General features: G+C 37.1%; 1 protein-coding gene across 1 annotated transcript in view; it reads right to left on the reverse strand.

Annotated features, from left to right (window-relative positions):
- ift122 (intraflagellar transport 122 homolog (Chlamydomonas)) overlaps nucleotides 1–20840 on the reverse strand; it is a 79470-nt gene that overhangs the window by 56839 nt on the left and 1791 nt on the right. Inside the window, exons 2-13 of the mRNA XM_039771010.1 lie at nucleotides 19961–20027; nucleotides 19362–19446; nucleotides 18836–18914; nucleotides 16815–16891; nucleotides 15254–15320; nucleotides 14894–15040; nucleotides 14532–14607; nucleotides 14104–14295; nucleotides 10295–10433; nucleotides 5314–5516; nucleotides 2048–2185; nucleotides 1504–1668 (exon numbers count right to left, since the gene is read on the reverse strand). Coding sequence (XP_039626944.1) covers nucleotides 1504–1668; nucleotides 2048–2185; nucleotides 5314–5516; nucleotides 10295–10433; nucleotides 14104–14295; nucleotides 14532–14607; nucleotides 14894–15040; nucleotides 15254–15320; nucleotides 16815–16891; nucleotides 18836–18914; nucleotides 19362–19446; nucleotides 19961–20027 — 1435 coding nt within the window. The remainder of the gene's footprint in view (nucleotides 1–1503; nucleotides 1669–2047; nucleotides 2186–5313; nucleotides 5517–10294; nucleotides 10434–14103; nucleotides 14296–14531; nucleotides 14608–14893; nucleotides 15041–15253; nucleotides 15321–16814; nucleotides 16892–18835; nucleotides 18915–19361; nucleotides 19447–19960; nucleotides 20028–20840) is intronic.

The following is a 20840-nucleotide window of genomic DNA, read 5'->3' on the forward strand; positions in this document are numbered from 1 at the left end:
GGTGGTTAGCTGGCGAAAGAAAAGTGAGGCTTGGGAGGAAATGCCAGAGGTGGCAACGCCTCTTGACCACTAGACAATAAACATTCTCAGAAGGTAACACATGGAATTGTGCCATCTGGCTAATACATGGAATACTGTGGAAGTTGCCAGGGAAAGTACGCACAACAAAAGGCTCAGACATGTTGGGAAGCGGCCAACAAAGAGATGACCAGGCCAGAGTAGTTGGGAAGAATTGATTAAAGCATCTCAGCACCCCTGGAATATTCAGTGAAGCAACGTGAAGAATGGAACAAATGCTCAAAAGGCCGAAAGTAGTGAGATGAAGATCTGGAGAGAATAAGAAAGAGCAGGAATGGAAAATGAGTGCTTTGGTGTGGTATAGTGGTAGATAAATGAATATCTACAAATGGACAGGATGTTCAAGACCAGTTTAGGCAGGAACAGAGAAGCAGCAAGGATTTGTTTTTGTTTTATTTATTAGTAATTCTGATATATTGTGCATGCAAGAGACTAAATGGAAGGGGAGTAAGGCCAGGTGGATCGGAGGTGGATTCAAATTGTTCAATCATGGTGTGGATGGGAGAAGAAATGGGGTAGGGGTTATTCTGAAGGAACAGTATGTCAAGAGTGCTTTGGAGGTGAAAAGAGTGTCAGGTAGAGTAATAATTATGAAGCTGGAAACTGGAGGTGTGATAATGAATGTTGTTAGTGCAGATGCACCGCAAGTTGGGTGTGCAATGGCTGAGAAAGAAGATTTTTGGATTGAGTTGGGTAAAGTGATGAACAGTGTACCTAAAGGGACAGAAAGTGGTGATTGGAGCGGATTTCAATGGGCATGTTGCTGAAGGGAACAGTGGAGATGAGGTGTTGATGGGTAGGTATGGTGTCAAGGAGAGGAATGAAGAAGGTCAGAGGATAGTGGATTTTGCCAAAAGGATTGACATGGCTGTGGTGAATACATATTTTAAGAAGAGAGAGGAACATAGGGTCACGTACAAGAGGGAGGAAGATGCTCACAGGTAGATTACATCCTATGCAGAAGAGTTAATCTGAAGGAGATTGAAGACTGCAAAGTGGTGGCAGGGGAAAGTGTAGTTAAGCAGCATAGGATGGTGGTCTGTAGGATGACACTGGAGATCAAGAAGAGGAACAGAGTGAGGGCAGAGCCAAGGATCAAATGGTGGAAGATGAAAAAGGAAGACTGCAAGGTTGAGTTTAGGGAGGAGGTGAGACAGTGAAGAGTTACTAGACAGCTGTGAAACTACAGCAGATGTAGTAAGGGTGACAGCAAGAAGGGTGCTTGGCACGACATATGAAAAGAGGAAGGAGGAAAGGGAAACCTGGCGGTGGAATAAGGAAATACAGGAGAGTATACATAGGAAGAGGATGGCAAAGAAGAAGTGGGACAGTCGGAGAGATGCAGAAAGTAGACAAGAGTACAAGGAGATAAGGCTAAATAAAAAATAATGTCAAAGTTATTTATTATAAGCAGTCAATCTGTACCTGGAAGAGCAGCTCCTTTGTGCGAATATCATAGACGAGGCATGTGTTATGCTCATCAACTACGGCTAATTTATTCCGAGATGCACTCATGTCCAGGCAGCGCACAGACGTCACCTGTTTCAGCAGTGTGATGGCAAACGGATTGTCGACAAATATTTTTAGAATCTAAAGAAACATAAATTAGTTAAACTTTTTACTGACGAAAAAAGTCTTGCAGTATTAATATGTTTATGTTGATTTAAGCAAGAAACATTAGAAAGACATGAGCTTCTATAACCAGGCATTAAATCACAGACAATTTTTTTGGACATTTTTCATGATTATAAAACAAATGCTATGACAATATGCAACTCTATAATTATAGGTGTTTTTGAATGATTCATCAGAACCTTAACACTGCTAAATTATGATTTTATAACAAATAAAACACCATATTGACAAACTTTGTTTCTATTTATATATAAAGCTTAAAATATTAAAATCAAAAAAGAATGTGACATTTTTATTCAACTGCAATAATAGAAATAACTTGACAGTTACTTACGGCTCCATTTTTTAGGCCTACCAAAAGACCTTCTCTTCCTGGTGGACCACCAATGACTTTTATGTAACGGATTAAGGACTCCATAAGCCATTCTCTCTCTTTAACACTGTTAAATGACAAACACTGGAGCCTTTTTTCCTAAAACCATTTAAAGAAACATCATCAATAAGCTGTCCAAATTGTGACATTACGGTGTTGTATATAGCCACAACATTTCATATCATCAACATTTTATTTTTTTTTCTTTTTATTAATTTTATTGCAATCCATACAAAGCAATCAAGTTTTTACAAAAAGAAAAATTGAGTTAAGAACAGATCGATCCCCACCCCACCCCTGAGAGCAAGCCAAACGGCGTTAAATTTAAGGCTTGTAAACATACCTAAATTAATAAATTCTCTGTGCTTTATGAGCTTATTTTAAAATTTTACTGATTACATCCTGCCTTGTTTTGAAAAAAGTCTGTATGGAACCTCTAACTGAGTATTTGATTTTTTCCAATTTCAAATAATATAACACATTGGTTTCCCACTGACTTAAAAAGAGAAGAGTTTGGGTTCTTCCAGTTTATCAGAATAAGTCTGCGTGCCAAAACTGTAGTGAATACAATCACAATTTGTTTGTCTTTCTCCACTTTAAGCCCCTCTGGAAGAACCCCAAACACAGCTGTTAATGGGTTAGGAGGGATTGTGAGTCCAAGGCTGTCTGAAGGTAATTAAAATTTTTGTCCAGAATAATGTTAATTTGGTGCAGGCCCAGAACATGTGACCTAGTGAGGCTGAGACTTGGTTGCAACATTCACAGGTTGGATCATGCCCTGGAAACATTTTGGAGAGTTTTAGTGAGACAGATGTGCTCGATATATAATTTTGAGTTGTATAATTGTATGCTTTGCATATGGAGCTCAAGTGAATTCTCTGCATTGCTACTTTCCACTCCTTTTCTGATATATTAATTGAGAGATCTTTTTCCCAGTGTCCTCTTGGATCTTTGAAAGGAGGGATTGTAAAATGATTTTATATATTGTAGAGATGGAGTCTAAGTCCTTGAGATTGAGCAATATTTTTCCAGCATGGATGAGGGTGCAAGATGAGGAAAATCTGGAAGGTTCTGTTTAACAAAGTTCCTGATTTGAAGATAGTGAAAGAAATGTGTAGCTGGAATGTTAAATTTGGAATGTAATTGTTCATAGGATGCAAAGACGTTGTCTATATAAAGATCTCTAAGCAAGTTAATTCCAAATTTTTCCAGATATTAAAACTGCATATGTTTGTGAAGGTTGAAAGAGGTGGTTCTCTTGCAGAGGTGCCACAGATAGAAGCTTCTCCGTCTTAAAATGCTTTCTACATTGGTTCCAGATTCTAAGTGAGTGGAGCACAATTGGGTTATTTGTATTGCCGATAACGTGTGTTTATTGGAGCACAGAGCAAGGAATACAAAGAAGTACTGCAGGATTTTACTTCTATTGCGGTCCAAGCCTGTGTATGTTCTTCTATTTGTGTCCAGGTTCTTATCGCCTGTATATTTGCTGCCCAGTAATAAAACTGGAAGTTAGGTAGAGCCATGCCGCCTTCTGCCTTTTGTCTTTGTAGGGTCGCTCTTTTGATGCGTGGATGTTTTGAATTCCAAATAAATGAGGTTATTGTTGAATCTAATTGCCTAAAGAATGATTTATTAATGTATATTGGATGTTTTGAAATAAAAGGAGCTTAGGAAGAATATTCATCTTAACAGTGTTAATTCTTCCAGCTAGTGTGAGATGAAGGGTTGACCATCTATGCAAGTCTTGTTTAATTTTTTCCATGCAGACGAAATTTTGTTGATATAGAGCTTTGTGTTTACCCCTAGGTATTTAAACTGTTCTGCAATGATAAAAGGTAGGGTATCTAATCTAATATTATATGCTTGAGAATTCACTGGAAAGAGTACACTTTTATTCAGATTAATTCTGAGACCAGAGATCTTTTGAAATTCTGTGAGTGCTGCTAAGACTGCAGGCACAGAATTTTCTGAGTCCGATATATACAGTACCATATCATCTGCATATAATGAGATTTTCTGTTCCAGTCCTTCTCTGCTAATCCCCTTTATCTGATCAGTATTTCGACAATGTATTGCCAGTGGTTCAATGGCAATGCAAACAGCAGCGTGACAAGGGCATCCTTGTCTAGTGCCACGCTCTAGTTTAAAGTAGTCTGAGCAAATGTTGTTGATGCAAACTGAAGCTTCTGGGTTAGTATACAGTAATTTAATCCATGCACAAATGTTCGGGCCAAACCCAAACTTCTCCAATGTAGTAAAAAGGTATTTCCATTCAATCATGTCGAATGCTTTTTCTGCATCCAATGATAATAATATTTCTGGGGTGTTTGATTTAGTTGGTGAGTATATTACATTAAACAGGCGTCGAAGATTTGAAGATAAGTGTCGGCCCCTAATAAATCCAGTTTGGTCTTGTGATATTACCGAGGGGAGCACTTTCTCCATCCTTCTAGCTATGATTTTAGAGAGTATTTTAACGTTGTTATTCAGAAGTGAAATTGGTCTGTATGATGCACATTGTAATAAGTCCTTATTTTGTTTTGGAAAACAGTGATTAGTGCTTGGCAAAAGGTTAGAGGAAGAGATTGGTTATCTCTGGCTTCTGTAAATGTTGCTAATAGGAGGGGAGCTAGCTGAGTGGAGAATTTCTTGTAAAATTCTGCAGGGTAGCCATCAGGGCCTGCTGCTTTCCTGCCTTGGAGTGACTTTATAGCATCTAGTAATTCTGATAACGCCAGAGGTTTATCAAGTTCCTCCACACTAAAAGTGTCTATTTGTGGTATCTGTAATGTATCCAGAAATGCATTAGATTGTGTATTGTCTTCTTTAAACTCAGTAGTATATAGGGATTTATAGTAGTCTCTGAAAGTGTGCATTATATTTTTGTGTTCGACGATTTTATCTCCGTTCGCTTGGTGATTACCGAGATTGCGTTGCGCACTTCTTGCTTGTGAATTTGTTGAGCTAAAAGCTTATTAGCTTTACCTCCATGTTCATAGTAATGATGTCTGGATTTATAGATTAGTTGTTCAGTTTCTTTAGTGTCAAAAGGTATAATTCTGAATGTAGAGCCTGCCTTCTCCTAATATCATCAACATTTTAACGTATTTATGTAAATCACAGAATTTTCTAAAGTATTAGTATTTAGAAATACAACAATCTCTGTCTCAATAACACAATACAAACACATTCAGGAATATTTTCTTAAAACCCGTATAACTTACATGGCATAAAATGATATGTTGTGAACAAACAACCAACAGGCTGCACTCAAATTTTTTGCAGATTTTCTCTTTTACACGATAATGCATATCTGTGGAGTCATCGGAGTAGAGTTCATAAATCAGAATTTTCTCTGGTAGTTGGATTGCCAATCTGTTTTTGTAAATGGCAATTTTCTTAACGAGCTCTCTACATTTAATCCTCACTGAAATGAAAAATATTGCATTATATTATGCTTTCATATATTTGTGTAAAATGCAATACAATGTAAAAAATATATGCAATAGAAATGCAAAAAAGAAGCTACACTGTATATTTAATAAAAATACTGTACTATTAAAGACTGACTTCTAGATTACCAAAAAATTTACAGTTTTATCACATCATCAAATTTGAACACTAAATGGATTTTATTCCATTAAAAAATTACTGCTTTAAAAAAAAAAAGATTAAACGATTTTACTGCATTTCCAGTAGAGAGTATTATTTGCTATTTGTACATTATTTATTTGCAATGTCTGGTTCAATCCCTGGGGCCCAAAGATCAATTTTATACTTTTCATACTCTTATTTTATATTTGATTCTGACAATTCCTCTTTTGATCCATTAGGATTAAACGTCAAGACGGCAGTAAAGAATTTAGGGGTAATTATTGACTCTGACCTGAATTTTAAATCACATATTAATCAGATTACTAGGACAGCATTTTTTCACTTAAGAAATATAGCAAAAGTTAGACTTCTTATAACATTGCAAGATGCTGAGAAATTAGTTCATGCTTTTGGTTTCAGTCGACTAGATTACTGCAGCGTACTCCTCTCAGGAACACCCAAAAAAAGGCATCAATCGACTGCAACAAGTGCAGAATGCAGCTGCTAGAATCTTAACTAGGAAAAGAAAATCCGAGCACATTTCTCCAGTTTTGATGTCACTACACTGGTTACCTGTGTCATTTACAATTGACTTTAAAATACTGCTTATGTTTTACAAAGTCTTAAATAATCTCGCTCCATCTTATATTTCGGAATGCCTCTCACCTTACACTCTAAATCGTAACCTTATATCTTCAGATGAGTGTCTGCTTAGAATTCCAAGAGCTAAACTTAAAAGACGTGGTGAGGCGGCCTTTTGCTGTTATGCACCTAAAATCTGGAATAGCTTAACGACAGAAATTCACCAGGCTAATGTGGTGGAGCACTTTTAAATAACTACTAAAAACTCATTACTTTAACATGGCTTTTTCATAGCTTCATTTAAGTTTAATCCTGATGCTCTGTATATTCAATTAATCATAATTATTATTCATAGTGGCCCCAAAATCCGTACTAACCCCTACTTTCTCTTCTGTTCTTTTTCTGGTTTTCTGTGGTGGTGATCTGCACCACCACCACCTAATCAAAGCACTGTGACTTCCTTACTTTGATGGTTTAAAGGCCAGAAGTCCCCATGACCATAATCATCAAGTTCTTCCATGAGAACCCTGAATTCAATGAGGACTGATTGAGATTATTTATGTTAGGTAGAATGTCCAGAGGGGGCTGGGCGGTCTCGTGGCCTGGAACCGCTGCAGATTTTATTTTTTTCTCCAGCCATCTGTAGTGTTTTTGTTTTTTCTGTCCTCCCTAGTCATCTGACCTTACTTTTATTCTATGTAATTAGTGTTCTCCGAGTTTAATTCTTATTTTATCTTTTTCCTGTTTCTTCATCGTGTAAAGCACTTTGAGCTACATTGTTTGTATGAAAATGTGCTATATGAAATATATGGTGTTGTTGTTATTGTTGTTGCACAGAGATCATATCAAAAAAAACAAAGCCAACTTCTCTTTGAGCTACCCTTTCTCTAGAAGATAATGAGTAAACAGCGAACACCTAATCATAATTAAGTAAAATGTTCCATCCATCCATTTTCTGTACCTCATTGATATATACTCTTTCAAGTCTTTTTAAGATTGCAAAGGAAACAAAGAGCAAGTCTTTGAACTATGAGAAGAACTTGAAGTTAGCTCCTATCATAACAGGTGAAGAAGCACACTGACTCTATAAGCAAGTAACCCAGCGCTCAAATGAACAACATGTCAACTATATAGGAGGTAACAATTCTAAACTACTTTTGTTGATAACATTATGCTCATAATAAATCCAGTGGTCAATTTCCTAAATTCACTTAGTCCACTATGGGGTCATGAGGAACCACGGTCTATGAGCACATATGAGTATTTACATTTGAAAAGTAGGCTGTGCAAAAATCATACTTATAAAGACACCGGTTGACTTATATTGATTTACACATAAGCCTCAGATAGCTCCAACAAACTTATTATAGTCAGTTATTGGATGAAACCTAGGACCTAGGCAAAAAGAGTATATAGTCATCTAATATTTGGTAACACCATGCTTTAACAGTGCAATGCCACAAAGAATCCTCAAACCTTATTGGAATGGATTCTGCAAGATCTCCCCATGTATGTGAGGTTTTCCTCCAGTTACTCAAAGATGTACAGGTTACATTAACTCTAAACTGGCATAGTGTTGAGGGAGTGTGGGAGTATGTGAAAGTGTTCTCTACAATGGACTAGAATCTGAACCATGGCTGGCATCTGCCTAGCACACAGTGCTGGTAGAATAGATTCTGGCATTTCACAAATCTAAAACTGGATTAGGCAGGTTTGATAATGGATGGATGGAAGGATACAATTACTGAATGACTTGTTGATGCCCCAGGAAGCATTGTTGTTTCACAGTTTTACAGTGAAAATTTCATTGTAATGAGATTCTGTATTTGTTACTATGGTGCTTTCTTTAGCTTGTGCCCAGGCATTTGCATTCAATTCAATAGGTTCTTTCGCGTTAATTTTAATCTCCTCCTGCCTAAAAGTTATGCTGACGAGAATTTTTCTCAGCATTTTCTTGCCATAATACACATTCAGTGTGTGAATGATGCCCAAATCTAATGGCTGAAGCACTGCTGTCCAATTGGGTGGGAGGAATGCAAAGCAAAAATCATCTAAATGTGGAAGCATGTTGTGTGCAGCACAGTTATCAATCAGAAGCCAAATCATCCTTGTCTTCTTCTTCATATTGTGAGGTTTCTGAACACTTTTGGGATCCCCCCACTCCCCACTCAATGGGAACAACATGCTGAAGTGCATCCCAAAGCGAGATTGCAGCATCTGTGGAAGATTGTTTGTCCGTTGCTGGGGCAGGGCAATAGCAGGCTCACAGTGGTGCAGTGAAGCACCACAGAAGCAAATCATAAAAGATCGGGGTTGCGCTATAAGTCCCTGTCTTGCACCCCAAAACGCGAGGCTGAGTCTCAGTACTTTAGTAAAACCAGCTTTATTCAGCTTGAAACAGGAACGGCACAGTTATTTATTGTAGCGTGATCTGCCACTCTGCTATACACAGACACAGCAGTCAGGCAGGTCAGTGACCAAGTAATCCTGTTATCTGTATTTACAATGTACACGCTCCTAACCTTGCATCACCCATCAAGATCTTTTCTGTTTACTTTGGCGGAGAGATGCAGCATAGCTCTTAGCCTGTGTCAGGGATGCCAGGGGCAACGACCTGGCCGGGACGCCGTGAGGGACCGGATGTGGGTCTGCGCCCACCCTGGAACACGTGGGGGCCACCTTCCTGGTTGCTTTGGGGGCCACGGGTTGAGGGCATGGAAGCCCCTCCCTGTAGGGGTCCGTGGTTACCGCCAGGAGGCGCCCCAATGCCTTGGGGACCTGTTACCTCAGCACTTCCACCACACCAGGAAGTGCTGGGGAAAGACTTAAAAGGACACCCGGAGAGCTGGCGGGAGAACAGCCGGCACTTCGGCCACTCTGGGGCGTGGCCAACGGGGGAGTGTCGGAAACACCTGGAGCTCATCCAGGGAATGGATAAAAGGGGCTGTCTCCCTTCATTCGAGGCTAGAGTTGGGTGGAAGTAGGACGAGGCAGAGAGGAGAGTGGAGGCGGCCTGAAAAAAGACATTGAGTGGCCAGGACTGTGTTGGGGTTTGTGCACTGACTTTATTTAATGTCCGAGTGACACATTATTGTAAATAATTGTAAATAAAACGTGTGGTGGTTTGAAAACAACATGTCCGCCTGTCTGTGTCTGGGACAGCTCCACATCTATTGCCCCGTACAGATGTGGAGATCACACTTCGGGACGCTCTTCAGCATGCTGTCTAGTTGGGGGAGGTCCTACACACCTCATATTTTCTTGAATGAGTACTGCATTAATAGGAATGTTTCTTAAACGAGCATCACTGAACCACATAAAAACTTCTTTTTCAACGTCTTCAAATGCAGCAACTCACATACGTTTGCGACCCAAGATTTTTCTTCTTTTTTTTCTCTGTCTTTCAAGAAAGTTGACAGTGTCGATGGCGAAATTCCGAATTCACTGGCAACGTCCTTTTTCTTTTTGCTGCAATCGAGAGTTGCAAAAAATTTAAGTTTTTTTCTTCTAATATTAACTGTTATCGTTTTTTCATGTCTGCCGTTTCTATAGGAGGGTGACAATGAGTTAAATTCCAATGGATGTTTTTCAAATATTGACGAGCAATAAGCAAATATATCACTGAAATCGGCAGGAAACAAAAAAGGCAAAAAAAAAAAAACAGCACGAGGAAAGTTTGAAGAAAGAAAAAAAAATTTACAGTGTTTCTGTTTGGGGATCGTTGTGCACAACTGAGCTGCGGCCACAGAACTAACTGCTCTGTGGATGATTCATTCAGGCATTTCAAGGCCTTTTGTGCACTTCGTTCTTTGTAGTAACGAGATTTCTATAGACTCATGTCATATGGGGAAGCTGTCGGGACCATAAAAATACTTCGTTGTAATGAAAATTTTGTTGTAAAGATATTCATTGTAATGGAATTTTACCTGTATATTATTTCCATAAATTACCAATATCAATTGCATTTACAATAATTTCATAAAAAGTACAAAAGCATTACGTTTTGGTAAATGCTGTAATTGATCTTACCTTTCTGCTCTGTAATAAGGTGCTGAACAATAACATCTGTCATGCTGCCCCTGTAAGCGTATCTGTCCTTATAAAGACCATGAATAGTACTGAAGATCAGCTGGTACAGTGCAATTGTTCCATCCTGGCAGCCAACCACCTAGCAGTAGAATAACAGTTCTATATTTTTTACTTATTTAACACAATTATTTTGTGCCATTAGGAAAAAAAAAAATTTAACACAATTTAAACCATACAATACAGTGAAATGAACATGGTATTAACATAAATGCCTTCAAGTGCCCAGAATTTACTTTTCCCTCAACAGTAGGCACATTAAAATGGACAAATAGATTTCAATAGTCAAAGATATAAATTACATTTTATTGAGGCAATAAAACAAAATATACTGCTCAAAAAAATTAAAGGAACACTTTGAAAACACATCAGATCTCAATGGGAAAAAGTCCTGCTGGATACCTCTAATGATATGGACTGGGTAATATATTAGGAATGAAAGGATGCTACATCCTTTGATGGAAAAGAAAATTATCAACATACAGAGAGCTGAATTCAAAGACACCTCGAAAATCAAAATGAAAAAATGATGCGGCAGGCTAGTCCATTTTGCCGAAATTTCATTGCAGTAACTCCAAATCGTACTCTGTAGCTTGTATGGCCCCCACGTGCTTGTATGCATTCCTGACGTTGTCGGTAGGGGGGCATGCATCTAATGAGATGATAGATGGTGTCCTGGGGGATCTCCTCCCAGATCTGGACCAGGGCATCACTGAGCTCCTGGACAGTCTCAGGTGCAAGCTGGCAGTGTCGGAATGGACGAAACATAATGTCACACCCAGAGGTGTTCTATTGGATTTAGGTCAGGTGAGGGTGAGGGCCACTTCCTTCATTCTCCAGGAACTGCCTGCATACTCTCGCCACATGAGACCGGGGATTGTAGTGCACCAGGAAGAACCAAGTACCCACTGTACCAGCATAGGGTCTGACAATGGGTCCAAGGATTTCATCCCAATACCTAATGGCAGTCAAGTTGCCTTTGTCTAGCCTGTAGAGGTCTGTGTCCTATATACCCCATGGATATGCCTCCCCAGACCATCACTGACTCACCACCAAACTAGTCATGCTGAATGATGATACAGGCAGCATAACATTCTCCACAGCTTCTTCAGACCCTTTCACATCTGTCACATGTGCTCAGGGTGAACCTGCCAATTCTGGAATTCTATGGCAAATGCCAAACGAGCTCCACGGTGCCGGGCAGTGAGCGCAGGGCCCACTAGAGGACGTTGGGCCCTCAGGCCACCCTCATGAAGTCTGTTTCTGGTTGTTTGTTCAGAGACATTCGCCCTAGTGGCCTGCTGGAGATCATCTGGCAGTGCTCATCCTGTTCCTCCTTGTCCAAAGGAGCAGATACCGGTCATTCTGATAGCTTAAGGACCTTCTACGGCCTGGCCCAGCTATCCTAGAGTAACTGCCTGTCTCCTGGAATCTCTTCCATGCCCTTGAGACTGTGCTGGGAGACACAGCAAAACTTCTGGCAATGGCATGTATTTATGTGCCATACTGGAGAAGTTGGACTACCTGTGCTACCTCTGTAGGGTCCAGGTATCTCCTCATGCTACCAGTAGTGACACTGACCGTAGCCAAATGCAAAACTAGTGAAAAAACAGATGAGGAGGGAAAAATGTCAGTGGCCTCCACCTGTTAAATCAGTCCTGTTTTGGGGATCATCTCATTGTTGCACCTCTAGTGCGCCTGTTGTTAAAATTATACATGCATACAGTACATACTGTACATATATATTCTTCCAGTGCTTTTTTTGCCTCAGCAAAACTGATGCAAAATTTACTTGGTCTTAAAAAAGCTGAAATGTTATTAGTGGGATGATATAAACACTATTTGCCATTAACAGAAACATAGAGTTAACTGTCTTATTTGATAACTGATTGCTGCACTTTCCTCTCTGTCTGTAATTGTTGCAGTAAGCAGCACACCTAATGCAAAGCTTTGAAAAATATGCACAATCATTTTTAAACATTTTTAAATGAAGAATTCAACACCAAATTATATTATATTTAATTTGAGGGATGTACTTGTTGATTATATTCTTAAATGAAAACAGTTATTGATGAGTTAATAAATATTTTTAATGACTTAAACTAAATATTGTATTAGCAATTATATCCAGGAAGTGTGAAGATATCCATTGTACTTGATAATCCAATTTTAAACAGAAAACCAGGTGTAGTTAGGCTTCTCATTTGGTTCATAACTGATGTTCCCTTTTATAACTATACAGTTTAATAATTTAATAAATCAAAATTTGCCTGGAGTGGCACTGGTAAATGGATTCCTTTTTTTCTATGACTATAAACACAAAAAGAAAGTAAAATTATAAAATGATCTTTTTATTTATAAGCCAAAACAGGAGGAATGGAAAAAATCAACAGTATATCTCTCTATTATAAAAAAAAAAATCTTGGGAGGGAGACTAGGGAGACGAGACGTGATCTTCTCATAACACAATTTGATGTCCCATGAGAGACACTTTAATGTCATGCAAGACAAGGCAGTGAGACAACATTTAAAACAAGTTCACGGACATTTGACCTAGCAATTGTTGGAATGCTTTTGGCAGACACACTTCATGTGCTCCCAGCTCTTAAAACAATGACAAACAACAAGCAGAACACACACCTCGCCAGCAGATGACCCGACTGCTTCTCCTTAGCGTGCGTTCAGCCCACACCCCCAGCACCCCCCCTTCACAACGCGATCGGCAGAAATGCGAAGTGGCAAAAGGACAGCTGCTGCACAGGCTTTTAAATGATCAACGCACAGCGCGACAAACAGAAAACGCAGCTCGCCAGCAGCAGCAGCAGAAAGACAGCATTTCCTTAGCGTGCAATCAACTGCCCCCTTAAACAACGCGAGCAGCGTTATACGTGTGGTGACAAAGAGATTTAACCACGCCTGGGGCCAGAAATAAACGACAAGTATTGTTTTTACAAAAGTTTTAAAGTAAAAATAATGCATATGTAACAATTCCCATGAAAATAACAATCTCTTTATATTGTTTAACCGGTAAACCAAACCCGGGTTGGACGAGCAAAGTGAGCAGGGGGCGGAGCCACCTAGTTCTACCATAAAGAAAAAAAGATTAGCTTTAATAAATCCCTTGTTATTTTATATAATATTCTCTCAACTAACTTTATATGCTTCCCCTAAAAGCACAATTGTTCCATAACACCAAAAATCCGTTAGAGTTTCTGTTCTTTTCCTTTACAGATGAGTTACATGCGAGTGCCAGACCTGACACTTCATGACATTCAACTGCCATTTCTAACATCATTTCCAGGTGAACTGTACCCCTCCATGTATTTCAGCACATTTGTGGTATTCTCTTTGGAGAATCTACTGCTAGATGTTCAGAATTCTTTGCAGCCAACATCATTACTCCATTGATTCCCCTCTTTCCATAACTACCTAGTATAATTCTTTCAGATCCTCTTTCTGCCATCAACATTGTCACAATGTCTCCTTTGGTATTTTTTTAAAACATTTGCATCTACTATATCCTATTTAACTTTACTATCTGCTTTGCACTCCTAAACAAATTACACCTTTGCTTCTTGCACCTTCACCACTACTTTACTAGTTCACTTCTTTGTAGAAGACTCATTAGATATTACTTTTTTTTTTTTTACCTTTATTAAAAGTACTTCTTCATCTTCTCAAGATTTATCAAGTAAGAAGTTAGGTAATATATAAATTCTGAAAAAATAAGTCAGGAAATAGTAGCTACTCACCACATAGTTGGATTCTGGTTTTACTTTACAAGACCAAACCCATGAATTCTGTTCACCAATGGGACCAAGGCGTATACCATCTTTTGTATACAAAGAAACCTGCTTATCTGACCCTCCCATAACAATATACTCTCCTTTTGAAAAAAAGCTGACACAGCAAGGGTCAAAGTTTAAAGACCGGTCTTTTCCAATCTGAAACAGAACAAAAGTTTATGTTTTTAAAATGTGTTTCCCAGTTTTGAATAGAGCACATTCTGAACAAAAAAAATCAGTCATTACATAGGGAGTACATGTTGGTCTTACACGTGTTTTATAATCAGGGCAAAAGGAAGTCAATTTACTGAGCTTTCAGTTTACAAATGTAAAGTTACAAATGGTAAATGTGAAATCCTTAAAATATTTATTTAAAAAAATATTTTTAAAAATACCTGTTTTCCACTAAGCTGGTAGAAAGAGAGTTTTTGTCCCCAGTCTGCCACAGCTAAAATATCATTATGTTCATCTCTAAATAGAGTAAAACATTGTTTTACAAAGAACAGAAAACAACCTCTAAGTTTCTAGTTGTCACTAAAAGAAATGAATCATGACTAAAACTGTATGGTCAGATTATATTTATTAATGAATGCTATAATTTTTAACAATTAGAAAAAAAATCAAAATAAGATAAATTTTACATACTAAACCTAAACGAATCAAATAAATTAATAAAAAAACTAACTTCAGCAATTTTAAATTGAAGTGTATGTTACTCATATATACAACAATTTAAAGAATCTTGAAATTTACATACTTAGAAGGGTTCCAAGCTATAGACCAGATAGGTGACAAAGAACCTCCCGGGCGTTCAATTTTCACTTTCTCCTCTCCATTTTTATTCCTAATACTCACAATGCCATTGAACATTCCTAGTGCGAGATACTGACCATCATTTGTCCATCTAAATATGCAAAAATAAATAAATAAAGCCTTAACACAATATCAGCAGTCTTAGAGTCTCACAACCCTTACCAGAAAGGTGATGGCTTGAAAACATGCACTGAAAATGTGTTTGGGTCACAAAGAATTAGAATAACTTGAACAACATCAAAGAAAAGGCTGTATAAGGAGCTCATCATATTTTTTTTAAACTAGCAACATAATATTCACTTACCCACAGCAAGTGATTTTACTGTTGACCTTGTTCTTAGAAACAGACTTTTGTTCTGGTGACCATAAACCTGTAAAAATATTTATGCATATTTTCAGTCAACCTAGCCAGTACTTCCCTGCATATGTAAGCCTTCTTTGCACCATACACAAGGTACATAGTATAAACACATAATGCAGTACAAAACACCAGAAATGTGAGAAAGGGCTCACAAAGGGATACTTCCATGCCAGACCAGGGGATGGAAGAGTGCACTGATCCTTCCTCTTTTTCATTGGCAGACGAACCATGGGAAATTTCACCTGGACTTGATGGCAGCCCTTCTTCTGCCCGGCTTTAAAACTACCATGTTTGCCTGTCTGTACTGTTCTGTGTTGGACTAAAATCTGTTAAGACCTGTACAATTTTGAACCACAAAGTTCTGTTTTGGCAGCCTATCTGAAGTATACAGGTGGCTGCCCCCAAACCTTTCTCTGTGCTGTGTGGAATCCTTTTACTTATATATATATATATATATATATATATACTCAGAAAAAAAAGAAATGCCCCTTTTTCAGGACTGTGTATTTTAACAATAATGTTTTAAAAATCCAAATAACTTTACAGATCTTCATTGTAAAGGGTTTAAACAATGTTTTCCATGCATGTTCAATTAACCATAATCAATTAATTAACATGCACCTGTGGAATGATCGTTAAGAACTTAACAGCTTACAGAAAGTAGGCATTTAAGGTCACAGTTCTAAAACGCAGGACACTAAAGAGACTTGTCTACCGACTGTAAAAAACACCCAAAGAAAGATGCCCAGGGTCCCTGCTCATCTGCGTGAACGTGCATTAGGTATGCTACAGGGAGGCATGAGGACTGCTGATGTGGCTAGGGCAATAAATTGCCATGTCCGCACTGTGAGATGCCTAAGACAGCGCTACAGGGAGACAGGAAGGACAGCTGATCATCCTCGCAGTGGAAGAGCCCGGATCTCAATCCCATTGAGCACGCCTGGGACCTGTTGGATCGCAGGGGAGGGCTAGGCCATTCCCCAGAAATGTCCAGGAACTTGCAGGTGCCTTGGTGGAAGAGTGGGTTAACATCTCACAGCAAGAACTGACAAATCTGGTCCAGTCCATGAGGAGGAGATGCACTGCAGTACTTCAAGCAGCTGGTGGCCACACCAGATACTGACTGGTACTTTTGATTTTGAGCCTCCCTTCATTCAGGGACACATTGTAAAACATTTTTAGTTTATTTCTTATGGTGTTGACTCTTTTAGTGTTCATACAAATATTTACACATTAAGTTTACTGAAAGTAAAAACAGTTGAAAGTCAGAAGACGTTTCTTTTTTTGCTGAGTATATATATATATATATATATATATATATATATATATATATATATATATATATATATATATATATATATACACCAAATGTAAATATTACATATATTACATTAATGTAAAAGGTAAATTTACCTAGACTTTAAATGCACAATATAACAGTCTTTTGATCACAATAGACATCTCACTGGCCATTAGTAACAGGTCTCAAGGAATTAATACATACCAAAGTCACCAGATGAACATGAAGCCAGCTGGTGTGTAATTGGATTATATGCAACACACTGAATAGAATCATTATGCCTGAAAAATTGAAATATGCTATATTAATTTGAAAAATAGATTACTTTCACATATTACTACCAAATAAAAAAGTCAAAACCAGTAAATAATTAACTTCAAACACATTATTAAAAATGTTATTAGTTTAAGATCAGAAATCTCAAATTCTGGCATGATAAAGTTGTAAAGGATATAATAAAAAGTACAATAAAAGATGTGTCTACATTATTTGGCATTGCACAGTAAGTGAGACAAGCTGGACTTCTGTAGTATGATATTGTTTCTTCCAAAAAGGATGTCAAATTCAGTTTCCAGAGGGCTGCATTGGCTGTAAGCTTTTGTCCCAGCCACTTTCTTCTTTATTAACTAAAAGGACCATACTGTGCTTGCTTGATTTTTAATTACCTTACATTTTAATCATTTCATTTTTTTCTTTATCCTGCAGTCAAACAATAATGAAATGCAAAGCAAGTCAGCAGATGATAAGACTAAATTATATACCATTTGCACACGTGTCTTTCATACAATATCCATCTCAATAAAATATTTGAAAAGAAAAAAGTGAAGGTATCACAAATATTAATCTTCTGTGACCTGCAAAGCATATGCATTCTGAAAATCATTTTTGGACACTACTAGTGTGACAGATTGGAAACACTAACAGGCCGTAGAATTAAACAATTTAACAGTTAAATTGAGGATTGGTTGGAGTGAATATGGTGGCCCTCCAAGACTGCTTGAGATCCCTTACTTAGCACTTTATTGTTAAGGAAAAAAAGACACAATTAAACAAGTCAACTATAATTAAGGCAAATGAAGTCTGTTAGATTAGCAACAGTAACTGGTTACTAATTTTAAAAAGTGGTTGGAGCAAACACCTGCCGCCATTGCAGCCCTCTAGGATCTGAGTTTTACATGGCTCCTTTAGAAAAAGGAAGGTTATGGACAAATTATTGATGCTATACTCAGTGTCAAAAGCGTATATAAATGTAGGTGTCTGATGGGAAACAGGAAGCAAGAACAAAATGACAGGATAAAGCACACTGGTTTCTGCAATAACAGCCACTTCTGTCTACCCAACCATTTACTAAACTCAAGTTTAATGGTTGATAGGAAATTAAACTGGCAGCACTGGGCACAAAGCAGGAACAAATTTTGCACAGGATGACATAACTGTGCACAGACCCACACTCACACATGTTTGTATAATTCAGAGTCATCAGTTAACATACTCTGTCTTTGAAATGTTGGACGAATAAGAGAGTTCCAGGAAAACTCAACAATTTAAACCCAGTATCCTGGAGCCATGAGGCTGCACTGCAATTCACTGCAACACCTTGTTGCTATAAGAGCCATGTACCAGGGGGAAATAGTTTCTTCCAAGCTTGTTGCAAATTAGGAGTCCCATACTAAAGCTATGCATCCAGTTTACCTCACCTAAGAAGTAAACTTAAAATATAAGTAATAGCTGTGGGAAGAGAGTGATGGGAAATGGGAACTACAGGTTAGCAGAAGGACAATTAAGAGTCCTAGAGCTTCAAATAAGGGGTTAATTGGCAAAATAGAACTATGAATATTTGAATCACTGCATGTAGAAAATCAATTTTTTAACATATAAAAAATTCATTAGCTAAAGTAATCTGCATGACATGTGATAGATTAGTAAATTTGAAATGCATAGTAGCAAGAATGCTGCCCATCTATCCATATTCTAGACATGCTTACTCCTATTATAGTGCAACAAAATAATTTCAGAGAGATAATATCTTAAATTCACAATGTAAAAAATTCTGTATATATTAATAAATACCTGGTTCACTAGGGTACATGTAGTAAGCAAATTAAGTTAATTTCAGGAGATGATATTACTTGAAATTAGAACATGATGTGTATATTTGTGTTTTAAAATTAACAAATCAATTAAACCTTTCAAAAGAAGAGCAAAAAAAAAAAGTTTTCACTTACGTATACTTTAAAATCCCTTCCAGCTTTGAGGTCCAGATAATGACACTTTTATCAGCTGATCCAGAGGCAAAACGCTTGCCTAAACAAATTTAAAATTATTTGTACTTTAATAATATTCAACAGACTTCCACTATAATAAAACAGTGTAAATGTAACTTAAAGTGGTATGTGTATAAATGTTACCTTCAAGTACAATAATTTTTTATGCTTTACTGAAACCTCAGAATGCGTTTTATGTTATAAATACTAGGAGAATATTTTAGCTTTTTTTACAGCTATGTTCACGTATTGCAGAACTGAATTTGAAAACTATTCCTTTCCTTTTTGCCTTCAAAGTTCATGTATCTACAAACAGGTATATGTGCTATTTTGTTTCGTGAATTAAATCACTGAGAACTGAATTGCAAAAACCAGGTTTGTCTAAAATGCAAACGTTTGAAAGAGAAGTTTTGCTTCTTTATCTGTTAATATTTAGAAAACATACAGTGTATGTTATAACCATATAAAATATTTTAAAGAAACTTACCATCTTTAGCATAAGCTACACAATACACTGTGTCCTTGTGACCCTTCAGAGGCTGAATCAGAGTTCCATCTGATGTGTCATAAACCTTAAAATGATATAAGGTAAAATAACAAAAAAAGGTTTAAATTCAAAATATCCAAATAAATTAACTTTCAAATATTATAACTACATGCTCATTTAAAATAAGAACGTGAACAATGGATTTGACAATTGAAGGTGAACAACAGAATAATAAAAACTATACAATGAATACATTACACAAAGTTATACTATCTTCATAGGCTCATCTTCTGAGAATAGGCTGCTGTTTAGCCATACTTGTTAACAGAAGAATAAATTAAGAGGAATAGGATTCAAGGATGGAAACACATTTCAGAGATAGCTGAAAGGTTTTCTTTCACCATTACCATGAAGAACAGAATACTTATATAATAAAGCACCAGACTAGATCTGAAGCCATACTTCCTTAAAAAGAATGTGTATTTAATATATTATCAAAATATATTGAAAAGAATTCTAAGTTTCCATTAGTATTAAGTTATTAATATTATTAATTATTATTATGTCTTTTTACACAAAATACTGAATTCCAAACCTACCATAACTCGGATTCCTGCAGCAACAATAAGCTGTGTTCCATCAGGCTTGAATGCTAGATCATAGACACTAAAAATATAAATACACAAATAAATATTATTTCTTTTGTTTATCAAAGCTATTTCATGTAATAATCCATTGATCTTTTATATAATATACAAGACATTCAACTTTTCACATTTATAAAATTAATCTGCTTGGAGACACACAGAAACAATTATCACTGGAGTTCAACTATAGTCGATAAATTCTAATACATTATTTGCTATTTATTGAAAAGCTGCCAGAAATGTGCTAACATATCCAGCTTATGTAAGATGTGCACTGCACACACATATACAGTATGTTACATATATAAGCTGATCTAAGAATTTGTAAAACATCAGTGAAGTATAACCCATAAGGTTCCTGGCTCATCTTCCAGCACTGTCTTGATGAGGGTTGTCTTAAAGTATGGGCACTGGCCAGGGGGCTCCAGGAGCAAAGGGGCCCATGATGTTTCAGATGCCTATGTACGTTTCTGTTTCTCTGTCAAATCAGGGGCACCAGTGCACTACTTTACCCGGGAGCCTATGATGCTGGTAAGACGGCCCTGGTTGATGTGTAATACTGAATGAATGTTTAAACCTGAGAGAGCTTATATAATTAAAAAAAGAAGAAATAATTTTACCATAGTAATTTATTAATGTAATTTTAAACAGCAAAACACATTAACTGAGTGGATGAATACAAAAGTACAGTAAAACATGAACTTGTACAAAGATGTTCAAAAACTACTAATAAAAAGTAGACTTTTAAAATATTTGGTCATTAAAAATCCCATTCTAGTGATCCCATGAGTGAAAATGTAAATCAGAAATATTCAATTGTATATACAGTACT

The sequence above is a fragment of the Polypterus senegalus genome, chromosome 12, assembly GCF_016835505.1.
Source record: "Polypterus senegalus isolate Bchr_013 chromosome 12, ASM1683550v1, whole genome shotgun sequence".
Lineage (NCBI taxonomy): Eukaryota > Metazoa > Chordata > Cladistia > Polypteriformes > Polypteridae > Polypterus > Polypterus senegalus.